General features: G+C 65.3%; 1 protein-coding gene across 2 annotated transcripts; it reads left to right on the forward strand.

Moving 5' to 3' along the window:
* The first annotated feature begins 1626 nt into the window (after positions 1 to 1626).
* On the forward strand, positions 1627 to 17504 carry FURIN (furin, paired basic amino acid cleaving enzyme). Of its 2 annotated transcripts, none has more exons than XM_061446452.1 (16): positions 1627 to 1826; positions 4543 to 4915; positions 8738 to 8836; positions 9948 to 10043; positions 10260 to 10388; positions 10650 to 10726; positions 11077 to 11165; positions 11336 to 11508; positions 12274 to 12486; positions 13235 to 13335; positions 13463 to 13566; positions 13716 to 13833; positions 14720 to 14899; positions 14999 to 15123; positions 15538 to 15654; positions 15738 to 17504. In XM_061446452.1, exons 2-16 carry the CDS (start codon positions 4736 to 4738, stop codon positions 16304 to 16306), a joined length of 2370 nt encoding a protein of 789 aa, XP_061302436.1. In that variant the 5' UTR covers positions 1627 to 1826; positions 4543 to 4735; the 3' UTR covers positions 16307 to 17504. The 2 variants fall into 2 exon arrangements, with proteins under 2 accessions (XP_061302436.1, XP_061302435.1); XM_061446451.1 differs by lacking the exon at positions 1627 to 1826 and adding an exon at positions 2608 to 2732.
* Positions 17505 to 17591: the final 87 nt, after the last annotated feature.

The raw sequence follows: 17591 nt of genomic DNA on the forward strand, positions 1-17591 counted from the left end.
TGGGGGACAGAGTGGGTTGCTGTGCTCCAGCTAAACATTCAGGTACTGGTCTGGTCCCCCTGGGCGTCGCATGCCTGCCCATTCCTTGGGTTTCTCCACTGTTCGTGAGGACCTTCTGCCCTTCCTCCAAGGGTTCCCCAGTCTGCCTTCTGGGCGGCAGGGGCTCTGCAGGCAGAGCTGCAGCCCCAGTGCTGCCCTGCTCTGGGGCAGATGGGCAGTTGCATCACTGTGGGAGCTTGTGCAACCTCTGCAGCCCAGAAGCCAAAAATTGACCTGTTTTTTTCCCTGGAAGTAGGTTTGCATTGATTGGGCTGCTGCTGGGCCACACCAGGGTGTGCTTGGCACGGAGCAGCAAGGGGGGTCTCCCCCCAGCCCTGGTGAGCAGTTTGCCTGTGCCTGTGTGGGCTCCTGGGGGGATGCTGCGGGAATCACTTGACAGGCACAGAGCTGCCTGTGAGCTGGGAGTCACTGCACAGAGCACTGATGCCTCCAAGCGAGGTCAGTCAAGTGTCCAAGAGGAGTTCATGCTGTGGTAGCCATGTAGGCATAGCTGAGAGAGATGGGAGCAGCCACTGCTCAGATTCAGCCCAGTGACCCTGGGAGGTTGCTGGGGAAGTAGATCCCATCCATATTGTGGCTTTGTGACAGGCTGAGAGAGCTGGGCTGGTTCAGCCTGCACAAGAGAAGGCTCCTGAAGAGGAGACTTTAGAGCAGCTCCAGTGCCTAAAGGGGCTCCACGAGACCTGGAGAGGGGCTTGGGACAAGGGCCTGTAGGGACAGGCCAAGGGGAATGGCTTTAATCTGCCCGAGGGGAGACTGAGATGAGCTCTTAGGCAGAAGCTCTTCCCTTTGAGGGTGCTGAGGCGCTGGCACAGGGTGCCCAGAGAAGCTGTGGCTGCCCCATCCCTGGCAGTGTTCAAGGCCAGGTTGGACACAGGGGCTTGGAGCAAGCTGCTCCGGTGGAGGGGGTCCCTGCCTGTGGCAGGGGTTGGAGCTGGATGGGCTTTAAGGTTCCTCCCAACTCAAACCAGGCTGGGATTCTAGGATAGGTACCATGGCCCAGCGCTCCCCAGCTCTGGCAGGGCTGTCGGGTAGGCAGTGGGTCCAAAGCTGGTTTATGTAAGAGAGGTTCTTCCTGCCTGCCTGCCCCGTGGCACTGAGATAAGCCCCGTGGTGACAAGGGCCCTTTGTCAGCTCCTCTCTGCAGTGACATGTCACCGGCTCAGGCGCAGCGGCTGTCACCTGCCTGGGCACAGCCAGTGCCTAATCCAGACATGGCGGTGGGTGCTGGGGAGGGCGCAAGGGTGCAGCTCACTGCCCCCCTCACCAGCGGGACCTGCCCCTGACACACGGAGGACCCTATAACTCTGTGGGGCACTCTGGGGTCAGCTGCACATCCAGGAGCTGGCCTGGGCCCTCCAGCTGACCAGAGTGGTGAGTGCTGTGTGTCCAAGGGGTGCCAGGTTTCCCCCTGGGCTGCCTGGTGGGTCCATGGTCCTAGAGGCTGGGCCTGGGGTGCTGCAACCCCCGTGGCCAGTGGTCTTGGGGCCATACACTGGGGTCGGCCCATGCTGAGTCGCTGCCCCAGCAAAAAGGCTGCTGCCAAGTTAAACACAGGCAGGTTTTGCAAAGAAACCTGCCCTGTGCCAGATTTTCTGGGCTGTTCTCAGCATCTCAGTTACCAAGGTGACTGTTTCCTGTGCGATTGCTAATGCTTCATGATCTCGATCATGATATCCGAGTGACTTCCTTTTCTCTGTGAGGAGCCGTAGGACCTGCTCCTTCCCAGGGCTGCCCAGACGCTTTCAGAGCTGCGGAGGATCCAGGTCAGTTTGGGTTCTGCTGCTTTTGCTTTCTGTGCTTGACCTGACTTTTGTACTGCTCCAGCCGCGATGCGATGGACAAGGGTGTGTTGCGTGCTTGGAACGGCCGAAGCTGAGATGAGCCGCCTTCACTTCTCACCTTTTCTCCTTGTGGGAATCCCTCTCCTGAAACCGGGCTGATGGGTTTTGCTCGTGTCGCTGGTTCCAGGGCACTTGCTCAGCGGGGCCGGGACCCCGCTTACAGCGGGTGATCGCATCGGCACGGGCGAGGAGCGCGCTGCCCCGGGGCTGGAACGGGCCGGTCTGGGTCAGCTCGTGCCCCGCGCCGCAGAGCCCCCCGCTGTGCGCGGCACCGGCACGGGAGGCAGGGCGGCTCCGGGCGCCGGTCTTTGCGGGCGCCCTCGCACCCTGCCCGGAGCCGGGGCCCCCGGGAGCTCTGGCAGCTCCCGGGGCTGATCCGGGCCTCTCGCTCCGCGGCACGGGCGGCCCCACGGGGGATCGGAGGTTTCGGCTGAGGGTGGGTCTGCCCGCGGCGGGGCGAGCGGCACCGGTTCTCGCAGTGCCCCGGGGGGGGGGGGGGGGGCGGTCGGCGGTGACGGCATCCGGCGGCGCCCGGCGGAGCGGCGGCCGTGCCGCGCCGCGCCGGGCCGGGCCGAGCGGGGCCGGGGCCGGGGCCGGGCAGTGCCGGAGCGGAGTGGAGCGGAGCGGAGCGGGGCCGGGCGGGGCGGGGCGGCGGGCGGCGCTGACAGCTGCTCGGCGTAAACAAGCGGCCCCGCCGGCCGCCCCGGCCGCCCCTGCCTGGGCCGGGCCCGGCTCCGGGGCGGGCGCTCCGGGCGCCCCGCGGAGTGACGCGGCGCCGCCGACAGACGGGCCCGGCCGCCGGCGGGACGGGAGCGGGCAGGCCGCGCGGTAAGGGCGCGGGAACGCGGCCGGGGCACGGCTCGACCCGCCGGCGCCGGCGGTTTGACAGCTGCGGCGGCCCCGGCCGGGCGGGACCCCGGGGGGGCGACGGGGCAGGGGCGGGAGGCGGCGCCGCGGTGGGGGGGGGCCGGGGCCGGGAGCGCGCGCTGGGGCTGTCGGAGGGACCGACCGGAGCCGCCGCCGCGGGCGAGAAGGGACCAGGCCTCGTCCCGTCGCGCCCGCGGGCCTGCCTGGCCCGGCCGCCCTCGCAGGCAGCCGTCGCCCCGCCGGTCTGCGGGCGGACGGCGGCTCCGCGGGCCTCGGCCCCGCGCGGCAGCCGGGCTCCGGTGTCCATCGGTGTCGGGAGGGATCCCGGCCGGCCTCTGCCCCGCGTGTGCCGGGTGTGATCGGCACCGAGCTGTCTGTGGGGCTGCGGGGGGGGGGCGGCTTGTGTCCCCTCGGCCCCCGCCGTGCCGCTGCCCTGCAGTGCCTGTCCCGGTGCCGCTTCCTCCTCATCCCGTTCCGGGGGCACGAGGCCCGAGATCTGCCGGTGGGGCAGCGGCGCTGCCGGGGACTCCGGGGCTGTGCTGGGGGCACTTGGAGGGCCGGGGCCGCGGGGGCCGGGCTCTGCACCCCGCGGCAGGGCCCCGCTGCAGCCTGCTCCCCACGTGGGAGCGGGTGGCTGCCGGCTCCGGGACCGGCACAGCAGAGGAGACTGCCCGCAGGGACCTGGTCAGGGGGTGCGGTGCTGGCACAGGCACCAGCCGTGGCAGACAGTGTCCCCTTGTGCTGTGCTTTCCGCTTGTGCAGTAGCTTTTTCCCTTCCGTGAGGGCTCTGGGAGTGTTTCCCACTGGAAACTGTGATTTGGGCCCTGGCACAGTCTGGGACCCAGGGCTCCGGTCCAGCCGCTGGTGGGTGCTCGTGGCTCCGGGTGCCTCGGCAGCGTGGCCGCGGTCTGGTCGCTGACGGGGAGCCCCAGCGCTGTGTGTGCTGCAGCCCGCGGCGAGGGCTCAGGCGGCTGCCGGAGCTGCTCTCCTCGTCTCGCAGCGCCGCAGGCTCCCTGCTCCCGAGCCTGCTGCCTGCGGGAGGGGGATGAGGCTCCTCTGGGCACTGCTGCCTCTCACCTTTCCTGCTGTCCCTGGACCATGACCAGGTATTACGGTGTCCCTGTGGAGCACGCACTGCATGTGCTGTGTGGGTCGCTCCCTGCTCTGCTTCCCACCTGCCTTCCAGCTTCTTTCTTGTGCTTGCCCTCTGGCCTGGTGCAAGCTGTCCCCAGGCCCTGGTTTGTACTGGAGGTGACGGTGTGCCCCTTTTCCTTGTCCCTGTGCCAGTTTCCTTTCTGTTGTGGAGATGAGTCACGCCGGTGTCACCATGTTGTGCTCCAGAGGAAGGGCAGAGCTGAGCTGCTGATGGTGACAGGCAGCACGGCGCTGGGTGCTGCTACCAGCAGTGATGGCTCTGCTCACCAGAGAGCAGGGGCTCGCCCTCCTTCCAGTGTCTTTCATTTAGCTGGGCTTCCTCACACAGTGCATGGGGGCATCTCCTTTGGCCTCCCTTGGGACTGGAGAAGCAGCTTGTAGGCACAGAGCATAAGTACACATTGGGCAATAGGCAGAGTAAACAGCAGCTCTGCAGCCGGGGGCACCCTGCGGAGCCAGTGCCATGGCTCCTCGCAGCCCCGTGTCCTGGTGGCCACCCATGTTCCCAGGACCCTTCGCCGAGAGCCAAAGCCACGGCTTGGCCTGGCAGGGCCTGCCCTCCCCAGGCTTGAGGAGTGGCACCCCAGGGCCTGACCCCTCTTCCATGTCTCTGCAGATCCTGCTGCTGTCCTGGATTGTCTGTTCCTGCTGCTGGCTGCTGCGGGCTCATCCCCATGCTCGCTTGGGCTGAGCGGGTAGCAGCGGGGCAGAGAGGCTGGTGTGCCCCGGGGTGCTGAAGCAGGGAGGCCGCTGGACCCACCGCTCCCGGGACCCTCCTGCTCCCCACCTCGAGGAGCCCCGATACTCTGATGGATCTGAGGCCCTGCTCGCTGCTCCTGCTCTGGACTCTGGTGGTTGCCCTCGCTCTCCTGGCGCAGGAGGTGCTGGCCCAGCGTATTTACACCAACACGTGGGCCGTGCTCGTCCCTGCGGGGCCACAGGAGGCCGACAGGCTGGCCAGGAAGCATGGATTCCTCAACCTGGGCCTGGTAAGTGCCCTGCTTCCCTTTCCCCATGGAAGTGGTTGGCTCTGCCATGACCTGGGTGGATTCTGGGCTCAGTTTGGAGCTAGCTTGGGGCAGCACTACCACTGCATTCTTGCTCAGCTGCTGCAGCATCCGCTGTGTTCAATCAAGGGTGGTCAACAGCTGGATGGAGCCAGGGTCTCTCACTGCCACTGGGGCAGTCTGGTGGCACAACACAACATGGCACATTCTGCCTGCTGGAGCAGGAAGGAGGAAAAGCCCGTTCCAGCATGAAAACATCAGGAATGCTCTGCATTGGTGGAGGAGGGGAGTGCTCCCGTTTCCTGACTGAGCTGCCCCAGTGTGGCACAGCCATGGCTCAGCCGGGCAGCACCGGCACCTCCTGGTGTCCCCGGAGCAGGTGGTCCGACAGCAGCCGCGTGTCCTTGGCCCTGAACTGCCCTTCACAGGAGGTGTCTGCAGGTCCCTGCTGCGCTCAGCATTCTCTGTGCTCAGCCAGGGACGGGGCAGCGCTGGCGGCTGTGCTGGGGCTGTCAGTCTTTGGCACCAGGGTGGGGAGAATGGGGTGATGGCAAAGGAGCAGGGGTCCCTGGGCTTGTCCCCAGCATGAGGAGCTCCACAGCGCCCTGTTCCTGGCAGCCCTGGCAGGGCCAGCTCCCCAGTGCTCCTGCTCCTGGCAGCCCTTTCCCTGGCTGGCTGCAGGTGTGCGCTTGGCACAACCTGATCCATGGAGCTTTTCTCCACCCTGTGCCATGGGCAGGATGCAGGCTCTGGGCTGGCAGCATGCGGGGGCTTTGTAGATGGAGCTGGCACCAGCATGGCTGCTGTGACCAAGGAGTGGGGCAAGGGGATCCCATGGGAGTGGGTGCAGCAGAGCTCTCCCAGAGGGACCCCCAGGCCCCTGCCCAGGCACGAGGAGCTGCCCAGCCACTGCTCCAGCAAGATGTGGCTGCGTGGCTGTGCCAGCGCCCTCGGGCTGCCTGCGTGCCCGGGGGTCTGTTGCCCTGGGAGCAGGAGGCTGCCCCTGCACTGGGCTGGCTGCTCTGGGAAGGAAGCGAGGGGCGAAATCCCAGAGGAAATTGCACAACCGGTGGCTGCGGTGTCAGGACCTCGCTGTGAGCAATGGCCTCGAGCGGTGGCGGGTGGGGAGCATGGTGGCTGCTGCTGCTGCGGGTGGGTGCCTTGTGCTGCCCCTACCAAGGTGATGGGCACACAGGGCTCTGAGGACAGGGAATCCTCTGTGCTCTGGGGCTCACGCCAGAGGAGGGAACTCTGTAGGGGCTGGGGCCAGGCCTCACTTGGGTGTCTGCTGCACGGGCAATGGGACAGCTTCACACACGTGCTGTCTGCGTGGAAGTGTCTTGGAGCCAGCATCAGGGCAAAGGATGGGCTGGGCCCCGGCCACTGCTGTGCAGAGGGGACCAGGAGAGCAGCCCAGGACATGTCCTGCGGGGCCAGGTCTGTGCTGAGACCCCTGGGAGCAGGAACAGGGCTGAGGTGCCACCAGCTGCTGTGCCGGGTCCCAGGGCCAAGGGGCACCAGGCTCTGTGCCTGTGTCTCTGCTGGCCCTGGGCTGCGGTGCAGAGCTCTGCAGGGCCCCACAGCTTGGCGGGGAGCCCAGGCCTGTTTGGGGTCTGTCCCCGTGAGCCGTGGGGGCTCTGTGCCAGCTCTGCCCTCACCTTCTCCCTGCGCTGTTGGCTCTGCGGCCAGAGGCTGGCACCTCTCCCCCCACTCCCAGCCCCGCAGCTGCCAGCGGAGCAGCGGCGAGGCAGCACTTGCAGGCTGCAGCAGTTCAAGCTGGGGCAGGAGCTGCTGGTCTGGGCACGTTTTGTGCCGTTCTGGAGCCCATCCCGGTGTATGTGCTGCAGGATGAGGCTTGGCTGGCCCCAGCAGCCCGCTCCCACAGAGGGGCCGTGGCAGCCTGGCAGGAAGAGCAGGAGTGGAAGGAGCCAGAGTTTCCCTCCTGGCGGGTTTCTGGGCTGCTGTTCCTGGGGGTGTATGTGGCACTGGGGCAGGATGCGGCAGCCAGGCTGGGAGAGGGGGGACCGGGGGCTTCTGGCAGTGCCCCAGTGAGAGGCCCACAGGGTCCTTATCTGAGAGGATTCTGGCCTCAGCGTGGAGCCTGGACACTGTCCTCGGAAGTGCACTGTCCTGGCGTCCTCCCTGCCTGTGGAGCTGGGGCAGGCAGTGCCCTGGCCAGGGAGCCTCAGGCAGGGAGGTGCCAGGACCCACAGCTGGTGGCCTTGAAGGGGACCCAAGTGACAGTGCTGGGGTCAGAGGAGAGGGACTGGCCGAGGTGGCCACAGGCTGGAAGATGAGGCAGGAGCTGTGAGCTGGCACCAGCGTCTGTAGGATCGATGCTGCCTGCCCGGGGATGGCTCTGCCCTTGCTGAGGACAGGGACTGTGGGATTAGGGTGGAAACGTGTGGGCTGGCTGGCTCCTGCCGGCCACCGCACTGTCTGTGCAGACCTAATCCAGCCGGATGACCAGCAGAGCCGTGATGGTGCAGGAACAAGCGCTCTCTGTCCTGACCCCTGAGGGGTGCTGGGGCAGGGCAGCCAGCCTGCAGCTTCCTGTCCCTTCTGCCTGCCCAGGCAGAGCCTTTCTGCCTTGGCACCTCCCTGGGTGCTCTGAGCTGCGTGCGTCCCAGGCCATGCTGGGGGACACCGTGTGCTGCAGGGAACAGGCACGGCTCTGTCCCCAGTGACTCGAGGGGCGATGCTGCTGTAGCAGGCAGGGCTGCAGCTCTGCAGCCCCCTGTGCTGGGACTCCAGCCTGTGCCCTGCAGGGAAGGGCTGCAGAGCTGCAGCGTGAGTCCTGGCCTTCCCTCCGCCGGCACAGGGCAGGAGCAGGACTGGGGAGCGCACCCCCATGTCCTGGGGAGCCAGCATGGTCTGTGGCTTCCCTGGATAGCACCAGCGGGTGGGGGGTTATTGCCGTGCTGCATTGGGATCCTGCCTGCAGCCACTGCCCAGGAACCATGACTGCGAGGGGGGCGAGGTGGGCACTCAGCCCCCTTCCCTGCACTGCGAGCTGGCTGCCGAGTCCTGCGCAGCAGGGCTGGGTCACCGCAGCCCGGCCAGCCCCCGGGGACGTGCGGGAGGGGATCAGGAAATGACAGCACTGGAGAGGGTTCGGGGTGTATAAATAACCCTGTGGTGGCTGCAGGGCCTGTCCCAGCCCCAGTCCCCACTCACGGAGCTGGATAGTGCTGCCCAGCGCCTGCGTGGCAGCTGCCCCCACTGCGTGTGCCTGCGCTTGGCCCTGCTGGAGCTGGCTCTGCCCCGACGTGGAGCCTGGCGCGGGTGGGAGAAGGGCTCTGCTGGAGGCCTGTCCGCAGGAGCAGAGCCTGGGTTGGACCCTCCCTGCCTGCTTGGGGCTGCCTGGGCCTCACCAGGACCCTCCTGCACCGGTGTCAGGGGCGCAGGGTGGCCCTGGGAGGGGCAGTTTTGCCTCCTGAAGTTGGTGCTTCTCCCACGCTGCCTCCCACAGACCTGTCCCTCTCTGCCACTGCCTGCCTGGGGCCTCCCTGCCAGGGCAGCAGCTTTGTTAGACTGTGGGTCTTGGTGTCCTGTGGGGGCATGCAGGAGGGAGAGGTGGGCACAGGCTGTGTCATGGTGGCTCCACAGTCTCCCCAGCTTCCTTATCACGAGCTGCCGCAGCCGCTTGCAGGACATTCTGCCGCAAGCACCTGACCTCATCAGCCACTCTGGAGTGGGGACTCAGTCTACCTGTGCCTGCCACAAGCTTGGGATTGCAGGCAGGGGACAGGGAATGGGGGAGACCGGCCTCTCACGTCCATCCCACTCCTTTCTCTGTTGCAGATCTTTGGTGACTATTACCACTTTCGGCACAGTGGCGTGGTGAAGCGTTCCCTCTCACCCCACCAGCCCTGGCACAGCCGTTTGGCCAGGGAACCCCAGGTACGTGCAGTGGGGGCCATGCCTGCAGGGGCTGGCTTTGGTTCTGGCCACTTACACTGCCATGTGAGCCAGCACCAGGCACAGGATGGGTTGAGCTGCCGTGAACCATCCCCTGGCACTGAGGCTCTTGGCAGAGCTGGGTGGGAGCCTGGCATGTGTCTGGCAGGGGCAGGGATCGGCAGTGCCAGCATCACTGGCCTGTGGACTGCTGTGATCACAGGATCATAGAATAGTTTGGGTTGGAAAGGACCTTAAGATCATCCAGTTCCAACCCCCCTGCCATGGGCAGGGACACCTCACACTAAACCATGGCACCCAAGGCTCTGTCCAACCTGACCTTGAACAATGCCAGGGATGGAGCATTCACAGCTTCCCTGGGCAACCCATTCCGGTGCCTCACCACCCTAACAGGAAAGAATTTCCTCCTTATATCCCATCTAAACTTCCCCTGTTTAAGTTTTAACCCGTTACCCCTTGTCCTGTCACTACAGTCCCTAATGAAGAGTCCCTCTCCAGCATCCCTATAGCCCCCCTTCAGATACTGGAAGGCTGCTCTGAGGTCTCCACGCAGCCTTCTCTTCTCCAGGCTGAGCAGCCCCAACTTCCTCAGCCTGTCTTCATACAGGAGGTGCTCCAGCCCCTGATCATCCTCGTGGCCTCCTCTGGACTTGTTCCAACAGTTCCATGTCCTTTTTATGTTGAGGACACCAGAACTGCACACAATGCTCCTAGTGAGGGTTAGGATCTCTCCAACTGGTGCCAGGGCATGGGGCAGCCTCTGTGCCGTGAAGGGCTCTATGCCCTCGTATGGGGACAGGGCAGTGCCAGCAGTGCCGGGCGCCAGCGTGGCGGTGTGGTGGGGCTGGCGGTGCAGCAGGGCGTGCAGCGCGGTGCAGCAGAGCTCTGCGCTCTGTCCTCCGTGCTCCACTGGAGCACAGCCTGGCTCGGGGCGCCCGGCGCTGCTGCCCGCCATGGCTCTGCTCGGCAGGGCAGGGCATAGGGACAGGCTTGGCTCTGGTAGCTGCAGTGGGGTCCCCAGGCTGCTGGTGCAGGGCAGGGTCCTGGGGAGCTGCTGGCCTCATTGCGAGCCCGCTGTGCTCTCTGTGCCCAGGTGCAGTGGCTGGAGCAGCAGGTAGCCAAGCGCAGGACCAAGCGCGACGTTTTCATGGAGCCCACAGACCCCAAGTTCCCGCAGCAGTGGTACCTGGTGAGTGCTGGGCGAGGGGGGGAGCCGTGCGGTCAGCGCAGCGCGGGCACAGACTTGGCACCCCAGGGCCTGCTGCCAGGCCCTCTGTGCCTGGGCCCCTGGGAGGGTTTCTTCATCCTCATTCCACAGCAGAGCAGGGTGAAGGCTGGGAGGGGTCCGGGCACTGCTGTACCAGCAACTGGGTGCAGTTCCTATTGCTGAGGTTTCTCTTGACAGTACAACACCAACCAGCGGGACCTGAACGTGCGTCAGGCCTGGGAGCAGGGCTACACAGGCAAGGGCATCGTAGTTTCCATCCTGGATGATGGAATTGAGAAGAACCACCCTGACCTGGAGGGCAACTATGTGAGTGAGGGCTGATGCCACAAAGTGGTGTGCCACAGGAGCCTGTCCATGTGGCTGCAGCTGCCTGATGCAACCCTGAAGCTGCATAGTGCGGGGTTTGTGCCTGCTGCTGTGGGATACGCAGGAAAGCGATGGAGGTGGGACTGGAGCTGCCCCATCACTCAGCCCAGCCTCAGGGCCATGGAACACAGGCATGGGCCCAGGTTGGTGGGGCTCAGTGGTGAAGGCGTATGGTCTCTGACTGCCAGATCTTCATTCCAGGATCCAGGAGCGAGCTTTGATGTCAACGACCAGGACCCAGACCCACAGCCCCGCTACACACAGATGAATGATAACAGGTGAGGCAGGAGGCAGAGGTGAGGGCAGCAGAGCCGAGCTGCGGCAGTGGCTCAGCAGCAGCACTATCACAGGGGTGGTGGCACACTTCTGCCCCACAGAGAAAGCCTCCTGCATGCTCTTCCAATGCAAGCAGCATCCTTTGTGGCTGCCCAGTGCCAGTGCAGGCTGTTGAGTCCTCCCTGCTCTGGAGCAGGAGGGTTGATGGAGGAGCCCTGGGGGGCCTTTGTTGGCTGCACGGTCCGGGAGGACAGGAGGCAGCCTGGGTGCTGGGGCCTCTGTCTGCAGCCGGTGCTGAGCCCTGTGTTCCTCACACCCCATCTGAGCACGCTTTGCCCTATTTCTCCTGCAGGCATGGCACACGCTGCGCTGGGGAAGTGGCTGCCGTAGCCAACAACGGGATCTGTGGTGTCGGTGTTGCTTACAACGCCCGCATCGGAGGTGGGTGCCATCCTGCCCTGTACTGAGCAGAGCCTGCGCTGGGCTCCACAGGGCCTGATGTTGGAGGAGCGGCTGTGCCGGGGGTCTTGGTGCAGGGCGGCAGCAGTGCAGGGGGGGCACACCGTCACTGCCGCGTCCGGTCACCCGTGACATCTGCTCTCTGGCCCTAGGCGTGCGCATGCTGGATGGGGAGGTGACTGATGCTGTGGAGGCCCATTCCCTGGGCCTCAATCCCAACCACATCCACATCTACAGTGCCAGCTGGGGCCCGGAGGATGACGGCAAGACTGTGGATGGCCCGGCCCGGCTGGCGGAGGAGGCTTTCTTCCGAGGGGTCAGCCAGGTGAGGGAGTCTGCCCGGGGAGTGTCAGCTGAGCTGCCCCTGTAATCCCTTGCTCTGCCTGCCCTGGTTGTTGTCGCAGCCCTCCTGTGATGAGCTGTCTTTCAGCTCATCTCCAGGATCAGGCTCTGTTGGTTTTTCCCGTTCTTCTTGTGTTATGGCTCTGAGTCAGGGCTCCTCCCGTGCCCCTTATCTCGCCTCTCTGAGAAGTCTTGTCCTCCCTACCCTGTGCTCCTGCACAGCCCTGCTCTGGGCTAGCCTCATGCTGCTCTCAAAGCCCTGTGCTGGCTCCTGCCTGGTTTCATGCCAGCTGCTCTCTCTCGCTTCCTCTTGTCCTCCCCCTGCTCCCTGTGCTGTGAGCGCAGCATTTGGCATTGCCATGGTGCAGCTCCTATGGGGCAGCTGCAAATCCAACGCAGACTATCAGCCTGGGTGGTTTCCGAGTGGAAAAGGACGTCAGGGCTTGGAAGACCCTCTTCAGTAGGGCTCCTGCCACTCAGTACTCTCCCTGTTGGGGCAGCTTCTGCAGCCTCCCCAGGGCTGCCCCAGCACCCTCCATGGGCTCAGTGGTGCTGAGGGCTGGCAGCGCCCAGGCTGTGGTCGGTGGCATCCTGCTGTCTCCTGTGTCCCCGCTACATCTGCTCGGTCTTTCCCGCTCAGGCTGCAAGAGCCCCAGGCAGAGCTGGCACCGCCCTGGTCACAGCTCCAGCCTGGGGCTGCCGGCAGTCCAGTGCCGTGGTGCTGGCCCTCACCCTGCTCTGTTGCCAGGGCCGAGGAGGGCTGGGCTCCATCTTCGTCTGGGCATCCGGGAACGGGGGCCGTGAGCACGACAGCTGCAACTGCGATGGCTACACCAACAGCATCTACACGCTGTCCATCAGCAGCACCACACAGTACGGTAACGTGCCCTGGTACAGCGAGGCCTGCTCCTCCACCCTCGCCACCACGTACAGCAGCGGCAACCAGAACGAGAAGCAGATTGTGAGTTGGGGCTGCTGGTGTCAGCAGGGTGGGGGCTCATGGGGGTGGGATGTGCCAAGCTGCAGCTCCCATGGCATCCCTCTGGGAGTTGTGGTGCTGGGAGCGGGGTTGGCCCCCCTCTGCCATGCTGCCACCCTCCAGGTCATTCCCAGAGCTCGGTCTCATGAGTTGAGGGCTTCTGGAGCAGCTCTGCTCTGGAGCCAGGCTGAGAGAGCTGGGCTGGGTCAGCCTGGAGAAGAGAAGGCTCCTTAAGGGGAGACCTTAGAGCAGCTCCAGTGCCTAAAGGGGCTCCACAAGACCTGGAGAGGGGCTTGGGACAAGGGCCTGCAGGGACAGGCCAAGGGGAATGGCTTTAACCTGCCCGAGGGGAGACTGAGATGAGCTCTTAGGCAGAAGCTCTTCCCTGTGAAGGTGCTGAGGCGCTGGCACAGGGTGCCCAGAGAAGCTGTGGCTGCCCCATCCCTGGCAGTGCTCAAGGGCAGGTTGGACACAGGGGCTTGGAGCAAGCTGCTCCAGTGGAAGGGGTCCCTGCCTGTGGCAGGGGTTGGAGCTGGAGGAGCTTTAAGGTCCCTTCCAACACAAACCATACCATGGTTCTAAGATGATTCCATGAAACTCGTGAGCCACCCCAGGAGCAGAGGCTCTTCCTCACCTCCTGCAGCCCTCCTGGGGACCACAAGCCCCTCAGCCAGCTCCAGGATGTGGCTGGTGCCTGCAGCACCTCCTACCCTGGCACTGCTCCCTGCAGGTGACGACCGACCTCAGACAGAAATGCACCGAATCGCACACAGGGACATCGGCCTCGGCACCCCTGGCCGCTGGCATCATCGCTCTCGCTCTTGAGGCCAAGTAAGGGCAGGCTCAGAGTGGGGCTGGGCTGGGGGTGCTGCGTAGCCCCTGGGGCAGCGTTGCCATGGCATGAGCTGCCCAGGGCTGAGGAGGTGGCACCGGTGCCTGAGCCTCTGTTCCCCCGCAGCAAGAACCTGACCTGGCGGGATATGCAGCACCTCGTGGTGCAGACGTCGAAGCCGGCTCACCTCAACGCCAATGACTGGGTCACCAACGGCGTCGGCCGCAAAGGTACTGGGGTGCTGGGGGGGGACCAGGGGCTCCGGTTCCTGCAAGCACCGCTAGCCTGGGTGTGCTGGGGCAGAGCTCCCCAGGCAGCCCTGTGGGCTGCAGCCCCTGCTGAGTGCCCTGGGGCAGCGCTGACCCCTCTCTGTCCACAGTCAGCCACTCCTATGGCTACGGGCTGCTGGATGCTGGTGCCATGGTGAGCCTGGCCAAGAACTGGACCACGGTGGGACCTCAGAGGAAATGTGTCATCGACGTCCTCACAGAGCCAAAGTAAGGGCTGGTGAGCCCAGGAGGGCATCACCCTGTGCACTGCCCCGTGCAGGAGCCCAAGGGCCTCTGGGTCCAGGGCCAAGGCTGGGGAGGATCTCCAGGGATGAGCTCCTCTGAGACCTTGGACCATCCTGGGAGAGCCTGGGGAGGGCTGGGAAAGGTGCCTTCAGCTGTCATGGCCCGCTGAGCCTGCCCGCTCTGCTGGGGCCGTGCTGCGTGCTGCGGTTTGGGAGCAGCCAGCACAAGTCATCCCGGACACACAGGGGCTTTTCAGGGGTCAGACAGAAGCTCCTTTTACTCCTGCTTGGCCGCTGCTGCCGCAGCACAACATGTGCTGAGGCTCGTATGCGGCCATGGCGCTCCCCGGGGGCTCTGAGCATGGAGCGAGCCGGGGCTGGGTCTTGCCTGTGCCCTTGTCCTCTCCTGGGATCCAGCCTGCCTGTCCGGAGCCAGCGCTCTTTGTGACCCGCATCCTGTCCCGCATCAGTGCTGGCACTGCGGGTGGCTGCAGGAGGTGGCTGCACCCAGCCAGCGGGATGGGGACGGCCGTGCCTGTCCCGTCCCTGGCCACACTGAGCAGGGTGTTGCTGGCCTGGCAGCAGGCAAAGAAAGGGCCCATTCAGGGCTGATGTGGAGCAGTGCCTGGGGAGGTGGCACCAGGCAGCACGTGCTTGGCAGAGCAAACCCCACCATGCCCAGGAATGCGGGCAGGTCCCTCTGCCTGCACCAGGGATGGAGAGGAGGCACCATCAGCTGCTGCGGGGTTGACTCCCGCTCCAGCCACCCTGGGGCAGCTGCCAGGCCTGGCAGGAGGGAGCAGGACCAAGGACACCCTGTCAAGAGCCCCCCGGCTGGGACTGGACTCACTCTTGCCTGCCCTCGTCAGGGACATCGGGAAGCGCCTGGAGGTGCGGCGGAAAGTGGACGCCTGCCTGGGGAAAGCCAACTACATCAGCCGGCTGGAGCACGCACAGGCACGGCTGACCCTGTCCTACAACCGGCGCGGGGACCTCGCCATCCATCTCGTCAGCCCCATGGGCACCCGCTCCACCCTCCTGGCTGCCAGGTATGTGCTGGGCTGCCCCAGGGTGGCCCGAGGCTCAGGCTGGCCCCACTTGGTTTGTGGGATGTGGGCACCCAACTCTCACACTCCCATCTTGCCCAGGCCCCACGACTTCTCGGCCGATGGCTTCAATGACTGGGCCTTCATGACGACGCACTCGTGGGATGAGGACCCCTCTGGGGAATGGGTGCTGGAGATTGAGAACACCAGCGATGCCAACAACTATGGTAGGTCTGGGCTGGCCCGAGCCCCACTGCTGCCTCCCTCCAAGCCTGGGATGAGAGTGGGAGCACCTTGGACACCCGGTGTCCCCCCAGCACTCCTGAGCTCTGGGTGCAGTAACACTTGGGTGCTTTGCAGTGACCTGCTGGGGAGAGGCTGGAGCTGGGCACATGGGAGGAGATTCCGTGGCTCTGGGCAGTGGTGGGGTCTGAGGCGTCAGGTTCTCCCCATGCTGGGTGGCCTGGCCCTGCCCCACAGCAGTCCTGTGCCTGGGCATTGCTGCATGCTGGGGCCTCTCCAGGAGATAGGCAGAGCCCTGTGGTCCTTTGGCAGCCCATGGAGGGTACCAGTGCAAACCCCCTCCGTGTGCCTGCCCCGAGTGTGGGCGCATCGGCAGTCCTCACCCCGTATCCTTGCAGGCACACTGACCAAGTTCACGCTCGTGCTGTACGGGACGGCCACTGACTCCCCGAGCCTCTCCAACCAGCTGGAGAGCAGCGGCTGCAAGACTTTGACCCCCAGCCAGACCTGTGTGGGTGAGTGTGGGGCTGGTGGGTAAGGGATGGGGATGTGGGGCACAGGCAGCCCCCAGCCCGCACTGACGCTGCCTGTCCCGCAGTCTGCGAGGAGGGGTACTACCTGCACCAGAAGAGCTGCCTGAAGCACTGCCCTCCCGGCTTCGCGCCCGGCATCCAGAGCACACACTACGAGCTGGAGAACAGCGTGGAGCCCATTGCCCCGCACCTCTGCCTGCCCTGCCACACCTCCTGCGCCACCTGCACCGGTCCTGGCCCCAACCAGTGCCTGACCTGCCCCGCGCACTCCCACTTCAGCAGCCTGGACCTCTCCTGCTCCCATCAGACGCAGAGCAGCCGTGCGTCCCCTGCCCTGGCAGACGGCGAGGGGCTGGCCGAGGCTCCCCCTCCCACCAACCTGCCTGTCCTCATTGCCAGCCTCAGCTGCGTCATCATCGTCGTCATCTTTGTCACCATTTTCCTGGTGCTGCAGGCACGCTCAGGCTTCAGCCTGCGGGGTGTGAAGGTCTATGCCCTGGACAGCGGGATCATCTCCTACAAGGGGCTCCCCTCTGACATCTGGCAGGAGGAGGGCCCCTCAGAGTCGGACGGTGAGGACAACGAGGCCCACAGCGAGAGGACTGCCTTCATCAGAGACCAAAGTGCCCTTTGATGAGCCCTCCCGCCCCTCCCTCCTCCCTGCCCAGCACCATGGGGCCAGGGTAGGCAAGGCCGAGGGGTCCTGGACTCTGCCCCCAACCCTGTCCCGCACCACAGCAGCCCGGGGTTCCCACCCACCGGCACTGTCCCTTGCCCTGGCCTGGGCAGCCGGGCACAGCCCTGCTGGCACCCTCCCCAGCTCCGCACTGTCCTGGTCTGGCTCCATCTGTCTCTGCCCTGTGTCTATCCTGACCCTGTGCTGGGATGTGTGGTGGCAGCAGGGTCTCTGACTGGCCCTGCGCTGGCGGCCATGTACCCTGCCCGGGATGATGGCTGTTGCTGGGGGTCACACACATCCCCTGGGTGGGCAGTGTGTGAGTCCCTGGGGTGTCACTGCTCAGGCTGGGCTGGCCAGGGTTGGCTCTGTCCCGCAGCATCCCCTGCCCCTGCCGCCCTCAGCACCCATCTGCATCCCTGGCTCTGCCCACTGTATCCCGCCTCCCTGCCACCCACCGAGGGTCTGTCTGCCTCCACCCGTGCCCTTCAACAGCAATAATGGCCAGGCCTCGGCTGCTGCTGCCTGCTTGCCCGCTGCCTGCCCGTCCCGCGAGGCTGCCTGCAGCGCGGACAGGAGCCCCCTGCACCAGGGAGCATGGGGCAGGGCAGCGCCTTGTGACCGTGGCTCAGTGCTGCTGCGTAGGCAGGGACCCCCACGCACCCCTGCTCTGCGCCTGTTTTGCCCCTGGGCAGGGCTGTACAGGTGCTGGCCAGGGCAGTCTGGCAGCGCCTGGCTCTGCCTGCACCCTGCCTGCGCTGGGCAGAGCCCGGCGACCCCTGCCCCTCGACGTGCCTTGCCCCCACTTGGTGACAATCCGTTCTGCTCCCTGCTGGAGCCCCTTCCCGGCACCGCCTGCCCTCGCCGCCCCTTCCCCGTGGGCTGGGGGCAGGTGCCACGAGCCCCTTTGCCGTCCGCACGCCGGGGCCATGGCACGGCCTGTGCCCATGCCCATGCCCGCTGCAGCCAGCCAAGGACGGAGCCGCCGGCTGGGGGCCACAGGACTATTTTTCTATAATAACTTTTTGGTGCACAGTAATTTTTTCTTGTAATTTAATCAGCCGGGAGCTGCCTCCTGAGCCTGTTTTTAATTTAATGGATGTGGATATAACGCTAGAGAGACTGAGTTATTAAATGTTCAGAACTATGCAAACCAGCCCAGCTGCCTGTGCTCTGTGTGCCGTGGCCTCACGTAGCCCATGGGATGCCCGGATCTGCCCTGCAGTCACAGGAGGGTCCTGGG

Source organism: Pezoporus flaviventris, unplaced genomic scaffold (assembly GCF_033815535.1).
Source record: "Pezoporus flaviventris isolate CSIRO_AGI_PZ_B2104156 unplaced genomic scaffold, CSIRO_AGI_Pfla_v1 ptg000006l, whole genome shotgun sequence".
NCBI lineage: Eukaryota > Metazoa > Chordata > Aves > Psittaciformes > Psittacidae > Pezoporus > Pezoporus flaviventris.